The following is a 23,904-nucleotide window of genomic DNA, read 5'->3' on the forward strand; positions in this document are numbered from 1 at the left end:
TATCGTATTCAAACACTTTATTATAATCTTATAAACTTTCTAACTCTTTTGTTCCGAATGATCGAATCATAATCATAAGTTTTAACATCATGATCAGATATCGGTAGAAAAGAGGAAACTGTCAATTATTTTCAATCAATTCGCGAACGATCAGATACACATATTATCTGTGGAAAATTGATGCCCCGATAACTGGATAGGTCGTTGAATGCGTTCCCATGTCTCGAATTTCAACCGAGCTCGGCACTTTTTACGCCTGCGTCGCGGTTTCCTCGTTGACCGCCGCTCCTTACCACATACTTGAGTAACGGGCTGCTGGTCGATCGGCTTGCGTAAGCGCAGGAGTGCAAACGGCATCTTCTTGCAAGAACATCCGCGTCATGAGGTCATTGACAGCCTCGAGAATCACTTTTTGGTCATTCAGAAAGTCTCGCACACACATCTCTCATCAATTTTTCATTATTTATTCAACAATGATTTTATACTAGACATACTTCTTTGATTTTCAGGCGATGAGATCTTGAGTTTAAACAGGCAAATTTTGAAAGGACGCACACACCAGGAAGTCATCGAACTGTTTAAGACAGTGAGAGAGGGTACTATTGAATTGGAGATTACGAGAAGACACAGGTAAAGACAATAATTTATATATTTATAAGAAAAGATTAAAGCATCCTGTAGTAAAAACATAAAAACAAAATGAAAAACAATAATGATATTGCAGATATCCTAGGAATACGCTAAAAAGTGCGCCGTATTAAGAAGAGATCGATGAAAAAGATGCTGCCCACCGGAAGTGCTCTTTAGATTTAGACTTAAAATCTATTATATCATTCACAGGAGAAAACGGCGTTTTAGGATTCTAGTCTATCAAAAGAAATCTATGACTTACGACGTGTTCTCTCTTTCATATAATTTATTCCGCGCGACTGCCTAATAGATTAATAAGTTTATCATTAATAGTATTATTATTATTATAATACTGTGTGGTATTGTTATAACTCTATATATTATTATACCACATTCTTAAAATAAGATTTTATATAAATAATGTTATTATAATACAAGCAATATGCAGAATCCATTATACACATCTTTTTAATCATAGAGGACAATAAAGAGAGGATATACTTGAATGGTACCGTCGAAAAGGTACCGCATCCAGATTATATTCTTAATTAAATAATTATTTTTATTTCTAGCGAATTCCGAAAATGTACAATATATACAGAATTTGTATTTTACATTTTACTTTTAATGCTGTCCGTTTCTTTTTCAATAATACTTCCATCGATGACGATTCCATCGAACCAACGATAAAAACATCGTATCATTACTTTCCTACGTGTCTATTAGCAAAAGATCTGCACACGATTTGGCTTTCGGCGTTCTAAAACACAAAAGTAAAAAAACGATAGAAGCAACGTGAGATAGTTTTTTTCAGTTTTTATTTCCTTCTATATAAATATCATTTTATATAATAGATATCAGTCTAGATTAATTATTGCTGCAATTATTGCGAAAATTAACTGGCATGTTCAAAATCAATCAATATAATTTAAATTAATTAAATTATTAAATATAGTAACACATTTATTTACTTGGTTTATTAAATATTAAATTATCAGAGAACTTACTGTAATTCCCGATTTTTCACGCGTCTACATAGGTGCAAAGCAATCGGCCCACTTTTAATATTGCGAAAGAGTTGTACGGCTTCGCGATGTGTCAAGTCGTGACAGACCTGGCCATTCACAGCCAAAATTTCGTCTCCTGCACGCAAACGGCCATCTTCGGCAGCTTGACCACCAGGTAGTACTGACTTTATGAAGATACCTGTACAAGTTATAGAATAGATATAGATTAAAAAAGAATATATAAATGTTTTTATATGTATAGATAATACGCACATTTTTATGACGCAAATCGTACTTCTCGCGACAAATAATCCACCGAGATATTCCGGTTTACTGCGTTGCATGCACGCGATAAAAAATAGTTAACGTTTAAAAAATTAAGGAAATATATAAAGCAAAAATATATACCGATGCTTCCTTTCGGACTGTCTCTTCCGCCAACTATAGTGAACCCCAGGGACTTTTTCCCGATTCCTTTCTCGAAAAGTACCGTAAGGAACGTAGACACGGTATTTCTCGGTCTTCTCGGAAGAGTGCAGAACTTGGATATACTTTGCGCGAACGTGCTATCTATATTCGTCGCAAATTTGTCAGACGAGATTGATCTGTTCAACTCGTCCTTCCTGTCTCGATGACATCTAGTTTGATGTTTTCTAAAGTGCGAGCTGGGTGAGCTCTCGACGATTACTCCGTGACCATCTTCCATGCTGACGTTTTCATAGTCTACACTGCTTTCTTTCAGTCTCTTCGCTAGCTGAGCAGTATCTTCGACGCCCGAGTATCTCGAGACGACAATATCGACGTCACCGGGGCCGCTATCGTTACCCAAGATCTTTCTCGCCTCTGCCATACTCAGACCGCGCAGTCTCTTTCCATTGACGATCAGAATTTCATCGCCAATCCTCAGAGTGCCTTCCTTATCAGCCAGTCCGTTCGGCACCACGTGAGCTACCAGATAACCTGGACTGGATTCAGAAGTTTTCGCGATAAAAATGCCCAAGCATTGATCGGACGTTTCCTTGAAGAGCTTCACGACCATCGTCTCCGTGGTGTAGGGTCTGCTCCTTACAACCTGCAAACCGGAAGTGCGCTTTTTCCGTTTAGACTCCTCGTCCGCGTTTCTCTCCTCTCTCTCCTGACCCATACTATTCTCTGCGCAGATTCGAGTTGCTTGATCTATCAACGTGTCGTTCGCGGCTTGACAAACGTTCGAGTACTCCTCGATAAGACTCGTCCCGGAGATATCCTTAGTTCTGTCGTACGTATCCAAACTGGCGAATAACCGTGCGGTCCGATCGACGTCCACAGCAGTCGAGAAGGGTCTCCTGGGCGGAAGTCTAGGCGGTGATCCCAAACAAGAGTCGTTATGACTGCCATTATTCAGCGGCCCGGAAGCACCGCTGCTACATCTGTCATCCAGCAGAGAACTTGTGGCGGAATCGTTGTCCAGAATCCCAGAGTCGTTGTCATCCTGATCCTGATCCTCGTAGAGCGGATTCGTCCGCAGCTCTTCGAGGCCTGGCAATGTACCGTAAGAGAAGCTGCGCAGCCTTCGTTTTTCCTTGTTACAATCCTTCTTATAAATTTTGGCGATCAACTTGTTTGTCGAGCTCTTCAGATATCTATCCTGCATCGCGCGGAATTTTGCCGCCAGACAACTGGACGGCGTAATGCTGTCAAACGCCGTTATCGTCGTGTCTTTCTTAAAGATGGTCCCATTGGCGTGTCTAGGTATCTCCTCCCTGGTATCGACCATCATACGGTCAACGGTTCGATCAGTGCTACTATTCACGTGGAGGAAATCTTGGTTGAGTCTCCCCCATCGGTAATCGTGTGGCATTGCGTCTTCCCGGATCGAATCCGTGTCTCTCGGCCACTCGGACTGCTTCCGAGGGGTCGAGGTACGAAAGCCCAGAAAGGAGAATCGCTCCTCCTGATGCTTCTTGTACGGTAACCTGCTCTGCGACTTGGCACGTCTTCTCCTCTTCGCGTGACTCTTTTCCTCTTCCGTGATATCTTTCAGGTCGGACTCGCAGACCGATCGTCGTAACTCGTTCCTCATCAGACCGCGATGCCTCAGCTCACACATGGAGCGGAATTGAACTCGTCCCGCTTCCTCGTCGTCCTCGCCGTCGTTCTCCTCTTCGTCGGACTCGCGGTCCTTGAAAAAGCTCAGTCTGGTACTCTTCACGCGATCCAACAGAGGATTTCGCTTCTCGCACACTCTCCGCCGTTCTTCCTGTATTCTCTTCTTGCCTTTCTTATTGGAAGTCCGTTCAGTTGTCACTTGGGAGGTCTGCACGTTGTAACAGTTCCTCTCGGACTCGGAACTCGAGGATTTTCTTCGAGCCCATCGCACCGGCGACATGTCTAAAAAATAAAAAAAAAGGTAAATAAATAAATAACGATGATATAAAATATTAAGTTAAAAAATATATCTACGTCTTATTTATTCTTTGTAGTGAAATAATTGTTTTGCAATCATTGATTTAATTAATCAAAATCTTTTTATCTCATTATATATTATCTCTCCAAAAAATTATATTTTACAACTTTAATTGTTTTTTTTTTTTTTTTATGTTCTGATAAAATGAAAGAGATCGTAGAGATTTTGGATGGATAATGCAGTAGAGTAGACCGTAAATTCTCATTTCTGCAGGTCTGTCTAAAAGTGAAATCCGAACTCTTCGACTTCTGAATCGAAAGTGATCTCCGCTTTCGGTGCCATTCGTGACGATACCGACAAATATGCGGGTTCCGTGAAGTATGACGTCATATTGAGTCTTACATAGGATATACATACGTAAAACAGGATGTTCCCATGAGCAATTTACTTAACTTGGAATATTATTCAGATAATCATAAAGGCTTACTAATAGTGATATTACAGCCTCTAAGATAATAAATAAATACATCAAATAATATAATATAATATTATTTTTAAATATATTAAATTGCGGTGTAAAAGATTGTTTTTTTTTTCAAATAGAATTTAAAATCAAATTATAAAACTTTGAGAATTATTTTTATTAATCATTTTAGATTCTCACACACACAATATACTCTCATTCCGATTACAAAAAAGTTTTATTACATTTAAAAAATTAGGTCTCAAGTGTTTTTTTTTTTTTTTTTTTTTTAAATACAACGTTTAATAAAATAAACAACAAACATATGTTGCATTAAATTAACATCATATGTTGATAATGTAAAAATGCTGACCACACAATCTTTTGCATTATGAAGAAATCGAATTCGACCCTGTTGAAAAAAATGCAAGATTCGTAAATACCAACAAAAGCGATGGGAGGTATGTAAGAACACGGACTTTGCATGTCATTACAAAATGCGTCAACACTGATAGCAATTTATCCTCTAGTATTACAAGTTGTAACTTTACGGAACGAGGCCTCGACAGCAATCGAGATAATGCAGCCAGTAATACCGCTATCGCGACTAGATGACTACATGTACCATCTTCAATCTTCAAGATGAGTATGCGGGATTTATTCATTTTAAATTAGTTCATCGCACGCATTACAATGCATTAAATCACTCCTCTTTATTCTTAATAAATAAGAATAAGTACTCTTCGCGATAAATATAAATTGATTCGCCTTTTCATTTGCAATTTTCAAAACGGAAGAATGCAAAACAGTTGGTGAATGTATATGTGTGTTTGTGTGCGTAAGTGAGTAAGAGGGAGAAAGAGAGTAAGTCATGCGTATATTATTGTCTGGAATGCGTAAACCGGATAGAATCCAAAATAGATGGGACGCTTGAGTAATGCTTCGTCGTCCCTTAAATCATGTCTGACGTCGAAACTGCGGTCATGTTATCTCACGTCCAAATTCTTAGAAGCAAATTGATAAGAAGTATTTCACAGTTCTGTGGTTAAATATAAAAGAAAATATATGTTCCATCTCGATTGCTAACCGCATGTATCTCGACAATTAGCAGTTACTATATGTATAATTAGAAGCAAACCGATTCATATTGTTGATTGTCACTGCCGTCGTCGTCAATTGCATTATGGTCTTATGGGAAACGCTTATACAATCACGCATAAAGCTACAAATTGCGTCCTCGACAATGATCCTTTATATTAACGTGCATTCGCGTAGGCCGCCGGTGTCAATTTGCTCCTATTCTCGCTTTTCAACCAGTCACTCGGGACTCGACGGAACGTTGAATCGTAATCCTTGCATTCAGAATGGAATCTCGCATCTCTCTCTTTCTCTCTCTCTTTTTTTTTTTTCTCAAATATTGCTATGCACGCTATACACGTGATGGAAGGACACGCAATGCATATGCGCGACACGCGAGATGATACGATTTTCGCGAAAATTAGATTCTTGCCAAAGAGAACAAAAACAATTCACTCAAAAAAATATTTTGTTAATGTAGATAGATTTCTAGATGACTCAGTGAAAATTTATCGCTACTTTTTGTATCTCTTAGAATATTGTTTGTCACGTATAGAATTTATAGCAGCAATATTCTAGCAATACCTCTAGAAAATTTACATCCCATTGCCAAATATTAATCACAAATATAATTGTCCTTGACAATAGGCCTTAAAGATAGGCATCGCAGAAAAATTTTCCGTCTAAATTACACTAATAGTACAAATATAAATTCAGTCTCAATTTTTTATACCCAGAAAATTTTTATTCAAGTTGCAAGATCATTTTTTTGAGTAAACAGATTGCATATTCTCGTTCTCTCTCTCATAATACCTCGCTTTAATTGTACGTTTTATTTTTTTCTACAAAGATTAGATACCACTTGATTTGAAATAATTCTTACCTCTGCATCGAGACCTCGCGCGAAAATGATAGGATACCTCGTTGACATCTTCATCGGCTCGAAGGGGACTTAGACGTAAGAGTCTTGGTGCCTCGGCGTGGCCACGAAACCAACGCATGTCTGTAAACAATTGGAAAGTAGTTATTGCGTGATCCTTGTACGTGAAAGCATGCGGCAATATCTCGGCAGCGTGCCGATAAGTAATTTCTGAGGCATTCGTCACAAGCAATAACATTTCATATCGTTGTGACTAAAGTTTGAAAATTCTTTCATATTCAAAGAATCTTTTGTCAATTTGTCAGAGAAGCTATTGTTAAAATTAAAATCTCTCTCATGAGATTGTGGGATGTTCTCTCTTTTCCTCTGTGTAGATTTATTATTCTGGTATTCCATCAATTAAAAAATGTTTCTGTGTCAAAAGATCTTAAATGAAATAAGTGGAAGAATCAGCGAAGAGATTGTAATTATGTAAAAGTGAAACAATAGATCTTGGGAAGTGAATGGATTTCAAATGAATGTCAATGATGACAATCACCGTTGAATCCAGGCTATTTCACTTCGCTTGTTTCTGATACGATCTAATAACGCGGTAGAGAAAACTACGCGTGATGGTCATAATGAAGCACAGACAAACATGAAGGAGATGCGCGAATGAAATGAATTTAATACATAATAAACCCACATTCCTCAATTATAATTCCACTCTAATAGAAATTTAAAAGAAAATTGAAAGTTTGCAAATCTTTGTCGACATATTTTTTACTAATAAAAATCGACTTGAAATTAAATCCGAGAATCTGTCAATAAAATTAAGCTGCTGGACGCCACAAATATTCCGATTAAAATAAACATGTGTACAATTTTAATTAAAATTTTTAGACATAGAGATATACACATTTCATTCCTCTCTCCAGAATTTATTTTACATAAAAAAAAAAGAATAATTTATTACAAAGTGCTCCTCTTAATGTACACTGCTTTCATTCGAAGTAGTATGGAAGAAAGCGCTTTGCGGCAACAGTATTCTTTTTTATATGCCAAACGGGATATACAATTATTTCTTTATTCACTGAGTATATTACGTTCAATATAGGGCCTTGCCATTTACATTTATGCGTTCGAACGAAGTGGTACAGAGTATAAAGCATCACCATCGCTCATCACAACGGTACTTCCAAGACAAGGAGGCCATCGCGCATCATCTACGTCGTCTAGCTTACAACTTTTCGTACCGATGGCACTGATACACGCATGTGTTAACTTGAAGACATTTACAATCATCTACTATCTTTTCTACTTACTCACATATAGTGATGAAGAAGAAGACACACGCAATGTGAGATAAAACAAATAAGGGTATATTGTATATTTCTTTTGATTTGTTATTATTACATTTGTAATAATATACTTTTTTTTCCTGCTACGCGAGAGCCTCGAAGAATATTTATTCGAGTCATTACGTGAACGGCATGCAAATTCTTTTTTTCGACTTTGTGGATATTTTTACCTTCCAGGAAAATATCGACGACCAGAATTACCGAATGCATTCCATGCTGTGAAATATACTCGAGAAATTCTTAGAAGGTCTGTTAAAGATTTTACGCGGCTATATCTTATATTAAATGTTGCAGTTATATTATTATGTAATAATCATTGCGTAATCATACATCGGTCACTGGACGTCGTTTAGTTGTAAAAACAATTATCGTATTCAATATTGAATGTTTATTATGTAATCAATATTAAAATAATTATGATGAATTGCAAGTCTGATCAATTTTGAAAAGCGGTACTTTCTTTACGTAATATTGTCTCATTTTTTTGGTGCCGATGTGTCGATAAAAAAAAAAGATTATTCCATCACAATACCGTTGCAGACGGTAATTCATTTTCACCTTTTTATCCCTAGTAAAAACGGTGTGGACAGAATATTCGCAAAAGGCAATACCGTTTATCTGATCCGCATAGAATTCGTAATACTTTTATTTAAATAACGGATAGGGGATATATATAATTTTACTATTATAAGATTATATGAAGAGTATTTTGCATTTTGAATTAATTTAAGAAAATATGTAATATTTACAACTAGATGAGCAAACTATTATATGGTCGAGAAAGGTTATTTCATACATATTATAATTAATATAACTTTATATAGAATGTATTGCATGACGTGAAGATAATTTCCAACAATTCGCATTATACATGATTTTTTTACTTGACTTTAATTTTTTGATCGGTCTCAATTTTGAATCCATTTTTTTAATTGGAAAATTTAATGCACGCGCTTTTTTCTTGATTTAAAAAAACTTTTAATTTTGGCATATATGGTCAGTAACTAACAATAAGATTGTAAATTTATTTGCAAATTTCTCCCCGAAGGATAAAGTTTTGCGTTACACGTTAGTAGTTTGGAAATGCTTCCAAGCGTAAACTCCTTTATTTTCAAACATTAAAGTAGCGTATCAGTATGCGATCTAAACATCTTACATATTCTACAACTCTTCACTTCCGTTTCGCGTAATATATTATTTGGCGCTCAAGCGCACAATTGCGAATCGATTTATTGCTATCATAGCATTCAAGAAAATGTCAGCTGCACATGGCCAGTAAATATGTAAGAAAATTGTTGTTATACAAAATTTTGCAAAATAAAATTGCTAAAAAATTTGAAAATACTAGATATCAATACCATTGATAAAAATCACATATATTTATTAGCATAATAATCAATCTAATCAAGATGTGAAAAAATACAATATTTCAAATTTTTATTGCAAAAATTTACATAAAGAGAAAAAAATTTTAAGTAACTTATTTTAATTATAGTAATAATTATATTAGTAATATTATATTATCACATATAAAATATATATTTAAATTACAATAAAAATTCACAAGAGATTTTAAGATATTTTTCTACTAACTATGAAGAAAAATGGAAAGATGCATCGAACGGAACAATCTTTTTATTTCACACGATTTCAAACGATAGACCCGTGTATTTAATTAAACTGCGATGCGTTATGCAAGATGTTAATGCACGTAATGATTATACGTATCTGCATAAGTATGCATAATGGCTGATTACGAGGACAGCGACGAGAAGATAAAGGAAAAAAAAAGCAAGGAAGGGGAGGTACACGTACGACTTTCTCCGATGCAAAATATGTGTGCCATCGTCTTCTTAGCTCTTCTCCAAAGGCTACGCCTCTTTTCCTTTTCACTTTTCGTAGATTAAACCCACGCACAAGCAGCCAGACGCCAATTAAGTTCGCAATCAAGAGTGCGATGCAATCAGATTATTTCCAAGAGATGGATTTATTAGAAAGTTTAGGAATACTCTTGAGTATTTATATCAATCGCTTGTTTTTACGTAATACGTACAAAGACAAGAAGACGCATTTAAGCATTTTTTAAAAGCATTCAAGTTGAAATCTGTCTCTTGTATGTTTATGAAATTTACAGTAAAAAGTTAGAAATTTTTTTTAGTTCTTAAGCACCGTGAGTTTGCGATATAAAAAATATAGTTGCTAATAATAAAAAAATGAAGAACTGTCATATAACTGTCATTATTAAATAAAATAAAATTCTTTAATTTTAATAAACTCTTCTGAAAAAAAATTAAGAAGATTTTTCACGATACCATAAAAACTTAATTAAATTCCTTATCAATTTCTAGAAAGTCAATTTAATGCAATCTAATTGTTATTATGAAAGATTGGATTTTTAAATTATATTTAACAGCAAAGTTTGTCAGTTTCTAAGAATCTTCTCTGCTGCGCGTTACGCGATAAATATCGCGGAAAATTCGCGGTTGTTAAAGACTCGAGGAATGTGGGAGCTAAACGTCCAGTTATCCGGGCATAGATTTATCGTTCCACTTTCGTGGGCTGCCGATCCGTTCCTGACCGCGGCTGCCGCGCTGGCAGCTCGACTTTACTTCGTTCCGAGTCTAGCCTCCGCGAGTATAGCTTTAGGATTATAAATCTTTGTGGTGCGGCGGCACGCAGCTGTTATCGTCGCGATACACTCGCGTGTGTTAAAGCAATTCTGATCCGTTATTACAACGTATCAGAAGACTATACGACATCAGGAACGAAATGTTATAAAACTTTTTTTTTTTTTTTCATTTTTCGCGCTAGCGAAACAAATTAATTTCTCGTACGTTACAACTTGTATTTGGCAGAAAAAAAGATTTGCTTCGCTCGCTCCTGATATCATAATGTAATAACTACAGAGAGAGATCCAGCTACCCCTGTGTTCAGCGGGGGAAGTCAATTTCTTTCTAACAATAAGAGATGAATCTTTTTGTTCACATAGTTAATTGCACGATTCAACTGCTTCGTGCTCGTAAAGAATCTGTGACTCGCGTGTCACGAGATATTTTTGCGAACCACCGGACATACCATTAATGCACGCGATTGTACATAAGATTCTCCGCGAGCTATGTCGATTTCACTGGTACGAGCTTGAACCTAACCAGGAATTATTGGCGAGAAAATAAGTTAGAGTTGTGTGACTGAAAAGCAAAATTGAACATACCTTTACTTTTGTTAATTTTAGTGAATCTAATTATATATTTTGCACAAAAATGTATATCTCTTCTATAAAATTTATAAAAAAAAATATTCTAACTGTAAGATTTAATGAGATTTTTAAAATCTCTCTCTCTCTTTCATAACGAAAATTTAATATTACAAATTATTCTTACCCTTATTATTTGGGTTAATGCTGTGTTTTTCTCATTTGGAATTTTTTTTAATAATATCAGGTATTTTTAATTTGCTTCTATTTTAATCATATTGTTGGAACTTTAATGTTACATGTGTTTAATTTATTTGTTATACATATCTTATTCAACATCAGATTGGTTCTGATTTCGGTTTAAATTAAAACAACTTAACATTATTCGAATCCGAGTTGCACTCGCAGCGAACGTTTCCTTTCTTATTACAAGTAATTCAGTTGCAAAATATTGCCGAGCATGTCTCGCAATAAATGACAAAAACAAAACGCCTGCGGCAACCGCATTTCACCTTAAAACTCGTACTTTTATAGTAATTGCGTTATTACAAGCACGAAGGTGTAAAGTGGTTAGATACTTGCGCGAAATTATTATACCATATATCCAGACGGCAGGTGAGTCTTCGTTCAATTACTGTTTTACAAGCAAAAGCACTGTCTGGTGGCGAAAATATCACATATACAAAAACATTAAAACTACATTAGATTAGTAGTTCAAGCAAGAAAAAAAATAAGTAAAGAAAGCTTCGTCTTCGACGGAATCAAATTAATACTTTTTTCTGTTTCAGAATAATCCTATGTCATAGATCAACGCGTTTCTTTCAACAGCTGCTCTTTGACGGAATGTGATTAAAAATATTCTAAAGAATAATTTTATAATATTTAAAAAAATTAATTTTAATAATTTAAATTATAATTTTTTTATTTCGCACGATTTATCTCACACGATAATCGAATGTTATTCAAAGAGAAGAAAAACAAAAAATAAAGACATTGGTTTATATAATTTCTCGATTCTCTAAGAATCATTTTTTTTTAAACAGAAAAAACTTTTTTATATAAGTTGTCACTTTTTTAAAATTTTACTACTGATAATAAATTATATATATATATATATATATATATATATATATATATATATATATAACCTGTATATTTAAGAGGAGAATTAGAAAGAGACAGAAAAAATCAATTAAATCTCGATTATCGTTAACTTTACGAGAACGGAGGTGTCGTCTTGAAATATGGTGACAAAACAATGCGAATTCATCGGACAAAGATTTGTCGTTCGATGGGAAAATCGACACACACGTACACACATCGCTGTGTGTGAATGCAATTTGAGGTAAAGTGTGACGCGTACGTATAAAGCGTGACGTGCCCCGGATGCTCGTAAAACATTCTCTGCCGCGTGGCTACCGAGTCGTAACTCGCTCCCGCTTCCTAGGTATTGTTATCGCGTACCTGGGGGATTCTGGGATCTGCATGCGTTACCACCACGGACGACCCGCATGCAAATTATTCGTGCGACTTCTTTGAATACGGACGAATTTTTGCACACGATTATTCTCTAACTCATGCAACGCTATTTCTTCTCAATCGCGTTTCTTTTCGAGACACTCTCAAATTACTCTCATTCATCGTTTTTCTGCATAATTTTTTTTAAAAATAATACGAGCTTTTGTTATGTGAAAAATTATTTCTTCATATTTCACGATAAAAGATAACGAGTTGAATGACCCCTTGTTACGTGTAACGTTGTAAATAATTAAAATAATACATATTTTTCAAAATGGTACTATATCTTTTTACGACGCAGTCTTACTATCTTAACATTCGTTCCTTATCTTTTATACGTATATGCTTCTTTGCTTATCTGCTGTTTGGAGATGTACTTAATGTTTTTTATTCTATTTGCCTCTTTCGTGATTTTCTGTGAAGAAGACTTCATGCTTGTCTTTTATCAAGAAATTTTTCACATATGAAAATTAGTACAAAAAATGATATATTTGATCATACGATATAATATTTATAGCGTGCTTAGTCGTAGAATTTGATGAATGTTTTTTTAGTGGATGTTTTTTGAAACTCAAGCCTAATAATGCATTAAGAAACATATGCGCAGAAGCCTAAAACCCGTAATTTAGAGACTTGGACAAAGCGATAAAAAATGTTCGGTTCGACATAAAGTTACCTTGATGGCTCAGTTTGGCTGACGATAATATCGTGAATTTTACGAGAAGAATTCCTTGGCATTTTATAGCGAAATAAAAGCTAAATGTCACTTCGCGAATTATATGTTGTGCGTATGTGTGTGAACGGTGCATTTTTATTATTAAAAATATCTGAATTAAGATTCTCTCTGTCTCTCTTTTCAACGTCAGAAGGTGTCATAACTGATGAGTGATTTACAAGCTTGACATGAAAATGAATTTTTGTCTCTTTATTAATTTAGAAAAGTATAGTCTTTAATTATTTTAGAAAATATGCTTAGAATTTTTAGCTTTATGTATGGATTTTTTTTACAAATATATATTTTTTAAATAAAGTATTTTAATAAGAAAGGTGCAAAAAAATTTGATGATAATTATCAGTGATTCATCATTCCAAATTACGTGCACCAGAGTTTCATAAAGTTGTTGTAAGATAACATACAGTATCGCTTATTCTACACCCTAAAAAATGATCTTGTAACTTTAACAAAAATTTTCTAGGTGTAAAAAATTCACTGAAACAGATAAATTATTAGCAAATACTGTGATACTGCAGATATTTTGCACTTAATCGATTCAAATGACAGAGATAGAATTTATATCTGTACTATTAGTGTAATTTAGACGGAAAATTTTTCTGCGATGCCTATCTTTAAGGCCTATTGTCAAGGACAATTATATTTGTGATTAATATTTGACAATGGGATGTAAATTTTCTAAAGGTATTGCTAGAATATTGCTGCTGTAAATTTTATACGCGACAAACAATATCCTAACAGATACAAAAAGTAGCGATAAATTTTAATCGAGACATCTAGAAATCTATCTACATTAGCAAAATATTTTTTTGAGTGGGTACTCGTTGCACAATTAATTTGTTTGTTTACAAACACAACATTTTTGTGCGTTTTCTAAATTTATCTTTCGTGACGAATATTTTCTAATGTTAATCTGCGCATATTCTGTTAATTTAAACGTTTTCATAATATAATAAGTTTTCATAAATGCAAAATATGTTTGTTGTTTTCATGTGACGACGAACGATTTCATTTTATGCGAGACGAGAGGAATAATTCAACATGTTAGCACGCAAGTAAGAGTAAAATCATTTTCTTACATATCTGTAAGAGAAAAAATTAGCTTGAAATACTGCCAGATTAACTTTACTGTACTCAATACATCACGAGACAAGGAGTGTACGCGAATACAAATCTCGCATTTCTCATATACTTGCGACTCGGACCGCTTCCATAATCATCGACACAGTTAATTTCCCAAGATGACTGTTGAATGGTAAACTCGCGGATAACCGGACCAAAGAGAGAGCCCACTAGGAGCGTTCCCTATCAAGGCCGCGAGCGAGGTAGTCCTTTTATTTTCTGGCCATTTGACGAGAGCGACATGCCGAGCATTCCTCGCTGGAATAGCCGTGTAACTACGCCCTCGGCATTGCGCTCGCCGTGTCTACGTGCGCGCGCGCGCGCGCGAGCACGTGTATGGTACGCGCGTATGTGTGTTGGAGCCGCGTACGTTATCGGAGCTGGCGAATGTACGTATTCACGTGCATTCGAAGGCGCGGTGATTAGGTTGTATGGGTAGGTACATATCGCTAGACACGCGTGTATATACATACATATACGCGTGCATATAAAATAAGACACACGCGCAGCGCGTACGCGTAAAGGACGGAGCTCCAAGGTCGATTACTGGTTAACCCTTCCCCTTCGCTTCATTCCTCCGAGAGAACTCACCAAGACGGAAGGAGAAAGAGAAAGGGACAAAGACAACGTGCTCTTTCTCTCTCTTCTTGGAGAGAGATCTGGCGTAAGAAATCTACCAGCGAAAAATTTTCGAATAATAGTTATTCGAGAAAATATCCACGGGAAAATTATATATATTTTTTATTTTTAGAAACATTCACATTATTTCTATTAATTCCAGATCCTTATGTCATCAGGAGGCACGATGAGACTTCTTCAAAGAATAGAGGAAAGACATCAAAATTGGCATATATATATGTATAATATTAGATTTATTCTACGTGTTTATAGGTTTCTCTAAACTTTCCTTTTTTTCTCTTTTTTATCATATTAATTAAATTTAATATTTGATTTTCAACTTTGGGGACCATTTTCTCAACTTTTCATTTGTCGTCTGCTTAAAAGAAATGTGTTCAAGAGAGTTTGATATTGTTTATTAATATTGTATTAAGATCTATGATAAGGAATGTTAGTTTCTAATAAATATTTATGTATTTTCAACTTTAATCTGTAGGAACTAGAGTCTAAAAATAGATTGAGATATATATATAAATGTCGGTTTTAGTATCTCTGCTATTCTTCAGGTTCTCTCATCGGTTCAGTGGGGTCAGCGAGCTTCGAGAAGGGAGAGAGGGTTGCGGTTAACCCGATCGCGTTCGCGATAACACTAAATCTCGCTTAAACGCGAAACCTGATACTGTGTCAAGTACCGATTGTATTATTCCTCGGCGAACATACACGTGCGCGGACGAGATGTGCGTAGAGTACCATCCCCGAGACTATTCCCCATAGCTTTTGCCGCAGGAGGACCGGAAGCGGGATACGTGCGTGGAGAATTACCCGGCGGGCTGCGATTAATCGCGCGGTCGTGCTCATAGAGAATCCAGCCGCCTATCTTGTCCACAATACGAGAATAGCAGTTTTGCTCGAGCGACCCCCTTCAGTCGCGCTCGACTTTCCGGTTTAACCGCTCCTTCTTCTAATCGCTTCCCTTCCTGTGTGTCGGACGAGCCTTTCGTCCTTGGTCTTTCCTGCGCATCTGGAGTTGTAGCGATCAGCGAGAGTTGCATCTTGAACACCATCTTATCCCTTTCGTGAGATTCAAGAAAGACGACCAAAAGCTTTCATACATTTTTCAGGGCAATCTGGCAAAATATTTTCCAGCGCGTTTCCTTCTTCACGTAATTCCTTCGAGCGCGTTTTCTAAAAGAAGACTACTATCGCACTCAAAGAAAAAAAAAAAAAAAAAATGATCTTGCAACTTCAACAAAAATTTTCTGGGTGTAAAAAATTAACTGAAACCTGAATAAATTATTAGCCAATACTGTGATACTGCATGCATATATTTTGCGCTTAATCAATTTTTTAAATGACAAAGACAGAATTTATATCTGTACTATTAGTGTAATTCAGACGGAAAATTTTTCTGTGATGCCTATTGTCAAGCACAGTTATATTTGTGATTAATATTTGGCAATGAGATCTAAATTTTCTAGAGGTATTGCTAGAATATTGCTGCTATAAATTTTATACGTGACAAACAATATTCTAACAGATAGAAAAAGTAGCGATAAATTTTAATCGAGACATCTAGAGATCTATCTACATTAGCAAAATATTTTTTTGAGGGCGGAATATATCAACCCGCTTGAAATTTATCTTCAATTTTTCCGACTTATCGACTCGTGTAGCTTTAGCTTTAATCAATAAATAAGACTCGATCAGCGATCGTGTTCACGAATTGCGGACACGCGTTGTTGTCCCTACGCGGAATACCCAATGAGATTTTCCGATGTCGCTGACACTGAATTTAATTCGGGACGAATGTAACGTCGTAGACGATGGACATCGGAATGGCCTGTACGCGCTGATAGCGATTGAGGTCGCACGCGAGCAGGGACGAGATCATGAAAGCTCGCCTGTTACCGGGTTAGGTGTGTAGTCCAACCTCACCGTGGACTACATATATGCACGTGCGCGATGTATAATTTACGTTCACCTAAAGATAAGGTCCTAAGATAAACAGTTATATAGTTATAACGTTTATATTAATCTTCGAGATATCGCGTTCGAAATTGAGAGAGAAATTGTGAGTGTGTGTGTGTGTGAATTTTGAAGCTGGCGTATCATTTATGAAAATACGCGTTTTTCGGGTATAATAATTAATTTAAAAATTATTTAAACATTTTAAATGTCAGAACTCCTTGGAAGGGCATTGTATAAGCCCAGAATTATAAGAGAATTGTTTTATATTAAGCAAAACTCTTGAAAGTCGACCGGTGTCTCACCTCGATATCTGTATCTATAGAACTCGTTGTTTTTTATTTTACCTTAATTAATATTTTTCTGCTTTTAGATGACAGAACTCTTTTTAGAATTCATCTAGAACCTAACCATAGATCTTTTAATTTTCTACAATTACTAGATAGCGAAAATGTCGTAGGACAAAGTGAGATGCTGCGTAAAGTTGGCATCTCAGTTTGCCCGAAGGCATTTTTTTTTGCTCTAATCGCCAGAACTATTTGTTTAAACTATCAGGAACTCTAGGACTATTGAAAATAAATTCAGACCTCTTAATTATTGATGAGTTTCCATGAAATGATACGTCAGCTTCACACAAATTGTGATCTGCGTCCGATGTGATTCCGGATGACATGTACTTTTACAGCTATTGTTATGCGTGGAGAGAAATGCGAACGCGCGTGTTAAAGCGAGGATAATTTCGGCCCGCGTTATCAGTACTTCGAGTTTCACGATTGCGTAATCCCGCGCAGGAAAGTGCACACATGTTCGTCGGCGATGGCCTTCTCCGTTCGAGGTTGAACTGTCCGTCGCGTCGGATCATTATCAGAGCGTACGTGGAATGTCGTACATGAACGCGTGTACGCAAAACCACGGATGAAGCATCTCGGGATACACGAGACGCGCGAGTCTGCGTGCGCTCTACCGTGACGCACTTTAGATCGAGATCGGATCGCGCGATAGAGAACTAGTCCGGTTTTCGTGCCGAGTTAAATTTTATATCGACATTTTTACGTCGAGATTTCAATCCAGCTTATACCACTTTATATTGGCGGTATGTCTCATGCCGAGTACATGACGTTCGACTTGATTAGTAAAATTCTTTCAAGTCTACTTTAAATAATCTGTTATATGATATAACAGCACTCGAAAACTCTAAATAATTTGATATTTAATATTTATATGCGCGAACGCATGTCAGATTTATATGTAGATATTTTATTTTTAAGGAGCATAAAATGTGCGTTCCAGATGAACGTGATAAATTGATAATCGTCCAAAGTGCCTCATAATTTAAAACTTTAATGACGTTAATAGATAATTATCGCTTATTAACAGAAATATTAAATTAATTAAAAACAGAATAAAATTATTCTCGTCAAACAGCAATAATTATTCAACGTGATGTTAATTTTTCTACGTTTCTTAATAAAATTATAATAAACGATTCGAAGCAACGTGTGTCACAAAACCGCTATTTTTCGCAAGAATTGCTCACTCAAAAAAATGATCTTGCAACATGAACAAAAATTTTCTAGGTGTACAAAATTAACTGAAACAGATAAATTATTAGCAAATACTGTAATACTGCATATATTTTGCACTTAATCGATTCAAATGACAAAGATAGAATTTATATCTGTGTTATTAGTGTAATTTAGACGGAAAATTTTTCTGCGATGCCTGTCTTTAAGGCCTATTGTCAAGGACAATTATATTTGTGATTAATATTTGGCAATGGGATGTAAATTTTCTAGAGATATTGCTAGAATATTGCTGCTATAAATTCTATACGTGACAAACAATATTCTAATAGATACAAAAAGTAGCGATAAATTTTAATTGAGACATCTAGAAATCTATCTACATTAACAAAATATTTTTTTGAGTGCTCTACATAATATCCATCATATCTACTTATTATTATGCAATAAAACTGAAAGAGACTCGCTTGTTCTCCTATCCTTTCAGATATGGAAAATTATCGGAATGTACATCCTATATATATCGCATGACAAAAAAAAAACCTTGTACACGCAACTTGTATTGCATGCTCGCTATGGTTGCTTACGCGCATTTAAGAAAAAGAAAAAAAAGAGAAGATAATATCGTTCAAATAGCGCGTGGAGTGAAAGTTTCGAACGTAACGAGTGTGCCCGTTGCCGATACCTGTTTTGCGTTCCAGATAATTAACATCGTTTCGTATGTGTAACATTTTGCGCCCCGGAGGGGATTTATATGACACGTTCGGTATTTCTTGTCTAGAGAAAAAAACTATGTAATACACGTAATACAAGACGTATGGGAAAAATTAAATCCTACCTCTTATACTGTTGATATAAAATTTGGAATAAACCGCTTTCTACGATTCTGCTTGAAAGTCGAAATTTTTTTCAGCGAGATGAGAAAACGTTTCAAGAGCGAGAGGAGAAAAAGGCTTGTCTTGATTCGGTGATTAATGTACGATACTTTTTGCGCTGAGCGGCTAGAAAGTGATCGGTCATCCGTGACGAAATGCTATTAAATTACATCTTCTTCAATGAACATCGTATTGTACTTTCGCTCGAAAACTCTTCCTCGTTTTATGGAGCGTGCGATACCAAATTCGTTGCACATTCCTTCCATATCACGCTCTTTACGCGGCGCTTAACTCGTACAAAAAAAAAGTAATTAGTCTCTATCATTAATAACCTGTTCGTAAGACCAGGCAATCCGTAAACTTACGAGCCCGAAGTGAAAGGAATATATCTTAACGAATCTCTTTGCGAGGAGTATCAAAAGAGGCATCGCGTTAAAGTTGTGGAATGAATGAATCGCAGAGGAGATTAAGTCAATCTGTGAAATGGCACCATAAATTAATCAATGTTTCAATATAAAGATAAAAAAAAAAGAGAAGGTGGATTGAAGAATAAATTTCAATATCTGATAAGAGATACGACCTGAAATTATTAAAATTTAATCTCCCCTCAAATTGCCCGCGATTCTCGTATGCATCTACATTTCGAATCGATTGGTATTTCGGTGAGGATTATAAAAAAAAAAGTACCGTTTATATTTTTTCATTACCGAATGTCACTACATTTGTGCCGCTTGAAATTCGTATGTGACCTACGTATAAAATTTTGTGGTTTAACTTCGTAACACACGTTGAGAGCAGCGTGTTTATCGACGTCTTGTTTTACGAGACGTCGTTAAAAACGCTGTCGAAATCCATTTCCTGGTCGCAAACAAGTCTGTCCCATAACTGCTCTCCTCGCGATAAAAATACGCTCATGAAATATACGCAAGTATCCACGAACACAATTGCTATTAATAAATTTGTCATTTGATGAAAAATCGATGCAAAAGAGAGAGCATTTACCAGACAATTATCGCCAAGAATAAACCGATGATATATTTAGACAAAAACTGTTTACGCGATATTCGTATGCGTATACAGGTGTTCAAATTTACAAACGCGTATAACAATAATGATCTGTAATTAATTTTCAATCAACTTTTCCTTAACAAGAATGTCAAAGTCTTCAATTGTAATTCGAAATAAATGGATAAGTTTAATGTCAAGTACACTCCAAAAAATATTTTGCTAATGTAGATAGATTTCTAGATGTCTCAATTAAAATTTATCGCTACTTTTTATAGGTATCTATTAGAATATTGTTTGTCGCGTATAGAATTTATAGCAATATTCTAGCAATACCTCTAGAAAATTTACATCCCATTGCCAAATATTAATTACAAATATTATTGTCCTTGACAATAGGCCTTAAAGATGGGCATCGCAGAAAAATTTTCAGTCTAAATTACACTAATAGTATATACAGATATAAATTCAGTGTCTGTCATTTAAATTGATTAAGTGCAAAATATATGCAGTATCACATTATTATTTGTTAATTATTTATCTGTTTTAGTGAATTTTTTACGCCCAGAAAATTTTTGTTCAAGTTGCAAGATGACTTTTTTGAGTGATAGATTTCTCCTTTAATTTGACGCCTAAATCTCTAGATGTGGCAGTAAACGAGAAAAAAAAATATGAAAGATGCATTCACTTAGATATTGATTAAAATAAAAAAAATCTCATTATCCTTTCATATTTAAAGTATCTTATTACCACATAATGGATTCGATGGAAGAAAATAATGTCATAAAAATCGCGTATAAAACACATGTGTATCGCGCGTAATAACAAATATTCTTCACGACTCCGAGGTACAACCGAGGTATTGCCATCTCTTCAACAGAGAACCGTATAATTTGAAGTCCGTTAACCAAATCGTGAAACCAAACAACTGCACAGGTGTGTTATCCGTTTCACTTTACTACTTTTCTGCTACTTGACGCGGCGCAAAGTAAACGCGAGTTCCTAAAGAGAGAAAAAAAAAAGAAAAAAGAAAAAAGAAAAACGGCTGAGCGCACATCTTTTGGGACTCTTGCATCGTGCGTTCGGGAATAAATTGCGATAATTCATCGTTCACATCATTAAGACGGTACGCTTGCTCGACCCGCTGCACCGCGCGCGATCCCAGTTAATTAATGAATAATATAATTAGGCGGCATTCCCATGATTTCCCTTTTGTGAGCTTCGGCTAAGAGGAGGCAAAAAGAGCGCGAGTAACCGGCGAATTCACGACGATTCACTGCAGTTGCAAGAAAATCAAGTATGTCGGCTATGAGCGCGGCGCGATTGAAATAATAGCTCGTGTGAAAAATTTAGAATCATGTCAGCCGAGAACATCATGTAATCATGATGTAATTTTCAAGTGTGTTACCCTCTGTATAGCAGTTATTATATACATATACATACTTATTTAGAACATTCGAAATTGGCGTGTTTCCGTTTGTTAAACTTCGTTTTATATTGTTATATATATATATATATATATGTATAGTTTATGAATAATAGGACTGTTAAAATTTGAGAACTATATGTATATCGAGAATGTAAATCTCAATATTTGAAACCTATAAAATAATTTTTTTTCCCGAAGAAAATTATTCGATGACAAGTATAACGACTAATATAATAATTCAATTATCTCTACTAATTCGTATTATCTGTATATTGTTCTTTGCATAGTTTTTTCTTAAATCAACAATTTCTAAGATTAGTGACTCAATTATTTTCACTGAACTTTAATGATAATTATTTAAAAAAAAATTAATAAGCAAATTAAGTAATAACCGATAAAGTCTTACTCGTGGAATTATATAGTGGTTTGTAATAATAGTTATATGTCAACATAAACAGGTCTCATTGGAATTTTCCTTGTCAATAGATCAGTCAAGACATATTTTCTTAACAGTTTTATGATTCTATGTAAACTCATGTATCCCACATTGTGTAAATCTTGAGCAGATTTTATATAGAAAAATAAGTTTATACCATAAAATCAAAATTCAAAACGTAAAAGTTTTGTAGACACATAAGTCAATAAAATGGGTTAAATAATGAAACACACATAGAAGAAACAAATTATAAAAAATATATTCAAATATATAAAAAAGCAAGTTACTCTGTTTTTTTAATTTAATACAACATATGTATATATGTATGTAGATATGTGAAGTTACAGAATAGAAAAATAATGTTCAAAAATATATTTTTTGAAATATGTCGTACGTGAAATTACATTCCTTCAATTATCCCGCGGCACTGGAAAATCCGAATATCCTTACAATAAATATCACTTTTAAATAAAGCGAAAGCTTCAAAGACATTAAAAAGTCTTTTAGCTGCCATTTACATCACGCTATCTAAGATATTTCAAAAATAAATAAATAAGAAAAAGAACACGAATTGTCATTAAAGTATAAATTCCTTTCGCCGGTCTCTCACCTGATAGCCGATCCGATGAAATGATCTATTCAATGAGGAATTCGCTGAATCATTCTTATTTCGATTTCTCTTCCGGGCGAGCAAATCCTTATTTCCTTCTGTCCCAAAGGACACAATAGGCACGATGTCGCGATGTTCGCGTAACGTGTGACTTTTTTTCAGAACGTACACGACTGTCAAAGATAACGAACGCGACGGCAAACACGACTAATCCTACTCGATCGAGTAATCACGAAGAACTAAACGCGTCGCTCGCTGATCAACGTCAAACGCTTCCTCTCTCTCGTCGCTGCTGTCAGCGAAATCGCGTGAAGCGCCACGTGGCACCCTCTGTCGAGTTTTCTTGTAACTCAATAACTGCACGCGAGCTATTGAACATTTTTCGATCGGTATAAATGTTCTCTGAATAACCATGAAAAAATCAATTGTCTCAATTGTACAGTGAGAATATATAATACGTGATATTTTTTTTATACAAAACAGATAAAAGCTGACGTAATAATGTCGTATAATTAAAATGACATTAAATCCTTTGATAAGCACATCGCATACAATGGAAGAAATAATAAAAGACTTTTCCACGAAAGATGTTTGCAGATGATTATTTCCATTGTGAGTGCACGTTCAATGATAATATTAAAGATATATAATGGAAATTTAATCAATACGATATATGAATAGATGAAATAGACGATTAAAAAAAATTGCAGGCGTGTCGCCAAAATGATTAGAGTCGTTTTCTGACTTCACACGCTTTACATGTGCTTATATATAATTTAAAGTTAATTTCGTTGAGTGACAATGACTAATGACTGACCTTACTCTCTTCCTCTCTCTCTCTCTCTCTCTCTCTGGATGAATCATCGGCAACATTTTTGCTGATAATAAACAAATTCGTTTTAAACTTGTAACGGGGGCAGTCTTCGGCTTTGACACATAAAAAGACGCGGCAACGTGTTTGCATCAACATCTAATCGCATGTGTGTGAAAAAAGCAGAAAGCTGATTGGTCCGCATTATATTCCCTAGAATCGTCGCAGAAATAAACTTGTCAGTAGACTTTTTCATTGACGGAGTGCAGGGTACTCTCGCGAC

General features: G+C 35.2%; 2 protein-coding genes across 4 annotated transcripts in view; one reads left to right on the forward strand and one right to left on the reverse strand.

Moving 5' to 3' along the window:
- LOC140666530 (uncharacterized) overlaps positions 1-1,081 on the forward strand; it is a 31,579-nt gene extending 30,498 nt beyond the window's left edge. For both annotated transcript variants that reach the window (XM_072893803.1, XM_072893802.1), the window contains 2 exons: positions 510-630; positions 725-1,081. In XM_072893803.1, coding sequence (XP_072749904.1) covers positions 510-630; positions 725-761 — 158 coding nt within the window. In that variant the 3' untranslated portion in view covers positions 762-1,081. The remainder of the gene's footprint in view (positions 1-509; positions 631-724) is intronic.
- Positions 1,082-1,166: 85 nt separating this feature from the next.
- On the reverse strand, positions 1,167-23,741 carry LOC140666531 (uncharacterized). Of its 2 annotated transcripts, none has more exons than XM_072893805.1 (5): positions 23,628-23,741; positions 6,447-6,566; positions 2,046-4,007; positions 1,638-1,836; positions 1,167-1,390 (listed from the first exon to the last, which is right to left on the reverse strand). In XM_072893805.1, exons 2-5 carry the CDS (start codon positions 6,562-6,564, stop codon positions 1,342-1,344), a joined length of 2,328 nt encoding a protein of 775 aa, XP_072749906.1. In that variant the 5' UTR covers positions 6,565-6,566; positions 23,628-23,741; the 3' UTR covers positions 1,167-1,341. The 2 variants fall into 2 exon arrangements, with proteins under 2 accessions (XP_072749906.1, XP_072749905.1); XM_072893804.1 differs by lacking the exon at positions 23,628-23,741 and adding an exon at positions 22,811-23,071.
- Positions 23,742-23,904: the final 163 nt, after the last annotated feature.

This window comes from Anoplolepis gracilipes, chromosome 6 (genome assembly GCF_047496725.1).
Source record: "Anoplolepis gracilipes chromosome 6, ASM4749672v1, whole genome shotgun sequence".
Classification (NCBI taxonomy): Eukaryota; Metazoa; Arthropoda; class Insecta; order Hymenoptera; family Formicidae; genus Anoplolepis; species Anoplolepis gracilipes.